This window comes from Orbicella franksi, chromosome 6 (assembly GCF_964199315.1).
Source record: "Orbicella franksi chromosome 6, jaOrbFran1.1, whole genome shotgun sequence".
Taxonomy (NCBI): Eukaryota; Metazoa; Cnidaria; class Anthozoa; order Scleractinia; family Merulinidae; genus Orbicella; species Orbicella franksi.
The window spans coordinates 14345753-14353345 of NC_138150.1; the positions used below are offsets into that span (position 1 = coordinate 14345753).

Sequence of the window (7593 nt, forward strand, 5' to 3'; positions counted from 1 at the left end):
GACACCAGTGTGGACTTCAAATAAGATGTCACCATCGCCAACACAGCAGGTAAAGTTGTCATAGAAACTTTTGATGATCTCAGCAAGGTGGGAGGGGATTCCATACGCTCGTAATATCTTCCAGAGGCTGTGTCGATGCACACTATCGAAGGCTTTGGCAAAATCTACAAAGTTCACATAGAGAGTTCGCTGCCACTCGGTACTCTGTTTAATAATATTTCTCAGCGTGAAAATATGATCGATACATCCCGTTCCTCTCCTGAAACCTGCCTGTTCCTCGCGGAGTTTAAGGTCCACAGCCAGTGATAGGCGCTTCATGATGACTTTCGCTAAGATCTTACTAGGGGTGGATAATAGTACAATGCCACGCCAGTTGCTGCATTCAAAGACGAGGACGCGCGGATTTAAATAGTTATTCTCGTGCTAACATATGGCTGATGTTTGGCTTTCATTGTTATGCGGTTTCATTGGGCGCAAGTAAAATTACTGACAAGGACAAGGGTACTATTTTCATCTATATCCCACTGCGAGTTTTAAAGGAAATTAAAATTTACTTTGTCACTCACCTCTGATAGTGGACTGACTTGCATCACATTCAGGAAAGTAGAGTCGCGTAAAGTTACTTCGTTCTGCAGAAAACGAACTGTGACAGGTTGTAGTGTAGCCACATGTCCGGTGGGTAGATATTCGCCTTTGCTCTAGCCTGCGAACGCAGACGTGTTCCGGCTGTCACCTGGTTCCGCCGAAAAATAACGTCTGCGAACCCGAGCCAGGAAACGATCTCTGTGACGTAGTGACTTTTGTTTCTCCTTGGCCAATCAGATTCCATGATAGAATGAAACTCGAGTGCTCCTCGCAGCGAATACCTCGCTCAGTAGTTCTGGGGTTATTTGAGCTAAACTGTGATTGGTTTAGAATTCCTACGTCACAGAAATCGTTTTCTGGCTCGGGTTCGCAGACGTTATTTTTCGGCGGAACCGAGTGACAGCCGGAAATACGTCTGCGTTCGCAGGCTACCTCTGCTCTAGAGCGTTCTAGAGCGTTTGCAGAAATGCAACTAACCATTACTGTGAAGAAATGATTGGTCATTGCAGTTATGACCTTTGCGATGCCGATGCAGTTCTCTACCAAGTGCACAGCACCGGTATCACAGAGGTCATGGGTTCGAACCCCGTTCAAGCTTGAATGTTTTTTTCAGGGTTTAATTTCAAAATTGCTGAAGTTGTGCATTTAACTGCCATGATTAATCATGTCCTCATAACTTTCTTCGCAGTTCAAATATATGATCTTTCATATCTTCACTTGTACACCATTACTGTGTTACTCCCTGAGTCCAGTTCGGTAGCTTACTAGTAGAAGCATGGCATTAGGAACTGAGAAGAAATCACTGAACACGCTACAGAACCGAAAGATTTTTAAACTTTCACTTTATTTTAAAGAAAAATTATATTTAAAACCCCATTCCTTGAGTTCTTTGTACAAGACATAAAAATGAAGTAAGAACGTACATAGATGATGAAATTTTCTTTCTGTGCTGTTTTCTTGACTCTGCCTTTTCTTTTGTTTAGTAAAAAGTTTCCTCACATTTCGTAGCCAAAATTATCGAGCTCAAACAGTCTTTCTTGTTCTTTCTTGTGCTTTTCCTGCAGACCACGGAAGTTCTTTTCCCAGTTTTTGCGAAAAGCTTTGAATTCGTCCTCCATGGCGAGTAGCTCGGCGCTTTGAGCAGCCATAAGTCTCTCTGTTTGCTCACTGAAGTTTAATGGTACTCCCCTTTGATCATGCTCCTTATTGTCCTTATCTTTGTTAGTCTTAGTTGTGGAATGTTCAGTATTTGAATCCTGTTGTCCTCCTAGTGAAATAGTGAAGGCAAAAGTTTTTTTCCAAAGTCCGTGTGTTAAGGTATTAGGGTCTTAGGGTCTTAAAGTATTGAGGGTATTAGGGCATTAATTAGGGTATTAGAGCATTAGGGTATTAGGGTATTAGGGTATTAAGGTATTAGCCTCTTAGGGTATTAGGATATTAGGGTATTAGGGTATTATGGTATTGGAGTATTGGGTATTAGGGTATCAGGGTATAACAGTATAAGGATATTAGGGCGTTAGGATGTCAGGGTATTAGGGTATTAGGATAACAGACTATTAGGGTGTTAGGATAATGGGGTATTGATGTCTTGGGATACTACGGTATAAGAGTAATTCCCCAATACCCTAATACCGCAATACCCCAATAACCCAATACGCTAATACCCCAATACACCAATACTCCAATACCCCAATGAAATTTGATAAAGCTTGAACAAGGATAGTTTATTGAACATGGGCAGGTATAAAATAAGATATAGAAAATTGCTCTGAAATAGGAAATGGTTTTCCAGATCTGGTCTGATCCCCCGGAAAGACTCTCCTATAAAAAGGACGGGGCTGCTGCTTGGAAATTTAAAACAGAACTCCTAAGAGTTACAAACATCATGTTTTGTGGGCGTGGCTTGAATTCTTTTCACATCTAAGAGGTACCAATTCTCAAACAACACATTAAATGACGTCGACTTTTTTCGGCTCAGTACCCTAAAACGTACCGTGTAAGGTTCCGCCGTGGACATTTTTAGGCTGACCACCCCAGGAGACACCAAACTAGAAGCACGATGAGTAACCCTGTCCTTTTTATAATATATAAGGGAGTTCCCCCGGGGTCTGATCCTCCAATCAATTTTCCTATGGGTACCCATGCCGTCCCCGGGTCTCAAAGGTAATTACTTGGTAGGCAAGTCCAGGAGCTAGATAAAACACAAGTTACTTGTTCAGTTGAAAGAGACAAATTTTTACTTTTGGTTGCTCACCTGCACTGGTTTGACGTTTGTGTTCCTTTTGTGTCCGTGAATAATATTGCCAGATAAGACCAATGGCTAAGGCGATCATAAACAAACCAAACATGCCATAGATGGTGTAACCAAACAGACTGCCTTTAAAATAGTCCGTACCAGAGCTTGAGTTATCACCGCCGTACTGAAATATGACAACAGCAAATTATCCTCATGTTTTGAACAGATGTTTTCTAATAGTTACCTCATGCTGGATAAAATACATTGGCCAAAAATAATGTCGAAATACCATCAAACATAATTATAAAAAAGGGAATTAAAGGCCAAGCGACATTTTAAAATACGTGCCAGACAAATGACTCCACTAAAAGTAGCAGAGAACTCATCCCTGTCAAAAACATAAGGTTGACGCCCCCCGTCATGATCACTCCTTTCGTTGATGTCTCTATGGGTTATTTTCAGATGTTTCTTTGGTAGTTTAACCTTTTTGAGCCGATATTGAAAAATGCAGGTAGATTTGCACGCTCAAAACCAGTAATCGATGAAGTGATAGAAATCTAACGACGGTTCTGACTAGCTTCTAGCATTCCTTACCATGGTAACTACGTGATGGCCTAGATTGAGGGTGAAAGCCCATGCATTTATGATAGTCTTTGCTGGACAGATACAAAAGCTAAAGCTATTCAAGAAAATCAATAGAAATGTGAAAGAAATGGAAAAGGCACTATAAATCCGTAGTTCCCTCAAACCATATGACAATCAAGCTTTTCTAAATTAAGCCACTAAAAACTCTATGGTAAACAATTCTCCAAGTAACTAAAAACTTAGTGCCCTTATGCCTGCTGGCGTGTAGGGCAGCATGTAACTTAACTAGAAAGCCGGTCACCAACCTGTTCTGAATTGATGTACTTTTCTAAGATCTCGTGTACTTCCAGCTGATGGTTTCCATGGTAATCAAGGAAACATTTTCTGATGTTCTCTGTACCCATGGGTAAGACCGCTCCATAGATAACACGCTCATTCAGGACTGTTGCTACATACAGTTTGTACTCATCATAATATTCACTGTGCTGTGGAGTGCTGAAGATGTCTACCAGGGCTATTCGGGTTTCACCGCTTTCTACGCTCTTGTACAATTCGTTGTAACTTCGTTTCACTACAAAATAGGTGAAAATGGAAGGGGGGGGGGATTTAGATCGCAATTGGGACGGTAGTTCTGTTTGTTTCCCCCGTCACATCCCGTGCTATTTTGAATTTCTTTTTATCATTTGTTTGTCTATTTGAATTTATCTGTCTTATATTTTGCTGACGATCTCATTAAAACTAAACTACTGAAAACTAGATGAAGAAATGTAGAAGCCTAATCCGAAAGACAACTGAGAAATCACAAGTCACACGGTGTCAAAAAGGCCTGAAAACTAGTTACTTAGGTTGCCACCCTGTAAAAAAATGATTCAGTCGCATCCTCGTACACTTGAAAATAGGGTTCTGCTTCAAAAATATAACGAGGGACACGCCTGCCGTATAGTTAAACAGAGCAAATCATCACAAAGCCCAAACACTCAAGAAACGTAATACCGTGAACTTCAGCGTTTTGCAAAATGGCCAGTTGCTGCTGGGCAGAGCCATTCAGAACCGCAACCTGGAACCAGAAGAAGAAAAGAAAGATGAGAAGGAATTCGTTCTTTACTGAGAGGCAAGCCTAGCTTCTGTCTCCTCGCTCGCCTCGCTGCGTCTGAAATTCTACTCAAAATATTTTCAGCGTGTACTGAGCGCGTGCCTAATGAAAAGGCTCGACAAGCTACAAGTGTATGCTTACCGGCATTCCATAAATGTTGTTGACTTGTTCAAGACTGTTACTGCTAAGGGAAGAAGTGACTATACCCATATAAATGGCTAATATAACAAGGCCTACATTAATCCACACCACACCAAACAGACGACCTCCAACACTGCGAGGCACCTTGTCGCCATAGCTAAAGAACAAAGAACATTGTTTAATTCAAAGTAATGGAGTTCTGACATTATGTTTACGTAACAGGACGGTAGCAAGTCTGTATCAATTGCAAGGCGGGGAAACGCGAACTACTTCTGTGAGGTAACAAAACAATGGTTACGGTAAGAGAACTAGAGATTCTTTGTAGGTAATTGTTTCTTTACAATCTAATCAGCTTATAGTGTTAATCACTGTGAGCTAGTTTTCACCGTCTGACGGTGGACGCTGTAGAGCAGGCTGCATTTGCACAGGGTATATGCAGACCAATTATTTTGATATATATATAATTGTTATTAATATAACTACATACCCCACTGTTGTCATGGTAACCGCAGCCCACCATACAGCTTCAAATACTCCGCTAGGAAAGAACTCGGGGAATTCTTCAGCGTTTGAGCGATAGTCCTGCGAGGAAAAACGATCGAGAATGAAATGGTCAAGTCTCTGAATCGAATTGAATTGCTTGCATTTAAGTTGAAAGCAGCCTTAACTTGAAGAATGACAGTAAGCAATGTTAAATGTCTTATTATAGAAAGGCACAGAAATGACTCGCAAAATCGAATTCCGTGGTAAAACAACGTAACAACTTGTAGTATACTTTTAAACAGCAAAGTAAACAATGTGTAGTATTGTTTTGCGGCCGAGTTCCTGGACTCTTGAGTCTGTAGGTTGATGTAGGAGATCAATGATCATTGCAGTTATGTACCCAACTAATTCAGGCTTGCACAGGATTCGAAGGCATGACCTCTGCAGATAATTAGGAGCTGGACACGTTTTTAGGTTATCATAGCCATCTTCATTTCGGTGGGTTATTTATTCCTATTAGCAGGAAAGCTCATAAAAGCTGAAAAACAGACTTAAAGACGTTCGCGCGAAAATTTTCCAACATTGATTTTTTTCTGAAACTTTTATCACTGTAAGATGATGAGTTAGTTATGTCAGAAATGTAAAAAAAAATGGGGGGTCACCGACTTTGTTTTGGAAAGAACATGCTCGGAAGAACACCCTAAATCTGAAAAAATCGTTAGCAAATAAGGCCACAGTGTCTGCAAGCCCAAAAATATTGCAATTAGATCTTTGAAGTGAAATGGTCTCTGCCAGATATTGTTTAAGTGGACCTATCAAGTGAATTTTGTCAACTGGTAAGGTTCCTTAAAGAACAAGTTCGCATTTAGCGACCGTATGTTCACGCGCCTTGCAGCCGTAAGATGGCAGGATTCGATGTCCCGTGGAAAGAAATCTTGAGTTTTTTTAACTTCCCACATTGATTTTTTGTTCATTTTTGGACAATGTGGAGATAATTGCAAATAAACTCTGTTTCTGGAAAGAAAAGTAGGGGTCACCGTACGTCGAAGATCGTTAAATCCATGCAAAGCTATAGCAGTGGCCATCTGCCCTATCATTGTTCATTTTAGTACTTAGCACGCGCTCGATGTATGACGTACGTGTGAATTTGCGTGCGCAGTAAGGATGCGCAGAAACAATTAGCGCGAACGTCCTTAAGAAACTCCAGTAGCGAAAGCTCAGAACTGTGCCACACAGTGTCCTTGTTTTACATCACTGGCACACAATGCTAACTCCTCGTGAGTAGTGTAAACACTCAGTTTCCTAGTTAAATCGATAAAGCTTCTTACCAGAGCCCACATAACAATTCCACTGAGTGATAACGACATCCCGATGAAGATTAAAATAGGCCAGGAATCCAAAATGGCGGCCATCAATTCTTCTCCTGGTATACTTTTCTGTGCAACGACAGCAATTCCGGGCGAATCAACTAAACCAAGAAAAGGGTGAAGATATATTGACTCCTCGCGGCCAACTCTTCGCCCCACCGGAATTATAACTTCATTTGAGTAATCGTCGATCGTTGCTTTCAGTGATGTAGGATAATCGATGAGTTTTGCTGATATCTTAGCGTTTGTTTTGCAGCACGTTTTATAGACGCTGCGAAGGATTTCAGGCAGAGCGCCGTCTATTTCACTGTGCTTCTCGTCTTTGAAAATGTACGGCTTTTGTTCCCAGTAAACCAGAGAGAAAGCTGTTCCTTTAACACATGCATCTTGGAAGCTAGATAGCAAACCTTTTGTCGGTAAACTAGCAAAAATTGCGATAGTTATTAAGTTGGAAAAACGCCGTGGAACGCTCGGATAAATGACCATTATAAACTATTAAGTTTATGGCAGGCTTCCAGAACGTGAAGATTGAAAATCAAAGTTATTAGTGTTCAAAGGATTTTAAATTTTAATGGAGACATCTCTTATTAATTAGTATTTTAAAGCATCCTAGTTACCACATTACGGCGGCCAATCAATTCTTTCTCTTTATGTCGGACGAGATAAATATTTTGGTTGTGAGAAGTTCAAATAAGCATTATTATTTTTCTTTCATCATGCAAGCCAAGGAAGATAACGAACACTGAAGAATTTGCCTGAGATAAGCGAACTGGAATAATGACTTGGCCTCGCTCATTCCATAAATGTTTCATTGCAATGATCATGATCTAGCTATTCCTTTGGTTTTAGTATTATTTTCGAGATGTCATTTACGCGAGTTTGTTATGATATTCTGCGGTGTTTACGCCTTACAATAACTATCCAAGCAAAAGATACTCTTATTCATAAAAATATTAAATGGGATGACTTCAAATAAAGAATTTTTGGTTGTTGATTAAGTTTCTTCCTTCGTTTCAAGTTTTGCTCAATTAATGGTTTTTTAAGTTCTTTCCATAAAGTTGTCTGTACATTATAGAATGGAAATAATAGCACAAACCACAGTT

The 7593-nt window shown here is 40.3% G+C and overlaps 1 protein-coding gene across 1 annotated transcript; it reads right to left on the reverse strand.

Annotated features, from left to right (window-relative positions):
* Window positions 1–1463: 1463 nt before the first annotated feature.
* Window positions 1464–6976, reverse strand: LOC145490467 (uncharacterized). The gene is made up of 7 exons (XM_081469581.1): window positions 6452–6976; window positions 5128–5222; window positions 4641–4797; window positions 4400–4463; window positions 3712–3977; window positions 2840–3005; window positions 1464–1849 (listed from the first exon to the last, which is right to left on the reverse strand). Exons 1-7 carry the CDS (start codon window positions 6974–6976, stop codon window positions 1581–1583), a joined length of 1542 nt encoding a protein of 513 aa, XP_081325707.1. The 3' UTR covers window positions 1464–1580.
* Window positions 6977–7593: the final 617 nt, after the last annotated feature.

What these genes read in the sequence shown, in the direction of transcription:
- LOC145490467 (XM_081469581.1), bottom strand. Translation starts at nt 6,976, where the DNA reads ATGGTCATTTATCCGAGCGTTCCACGGCGTTTTTCCAACTTAATAACT. An exon ending in GAATTGTTATGTGGGCTCTG is followed by an intron (nt 5,223 to 6,451) that starts GTAAGAAGCTTT and finishes TTTTCCTCGCAG; the next exon opens with GACTATCGCTCAAACGCTGA. An exon ending in AGTACATCAATTCAGAACAG is followed by an intron (nt 3,006 to 3,711) that starts GTTGGTGACCGG and finishes GTCATATTTCAG; the next exon opens with TACGGCGGTGATAACTCAAG.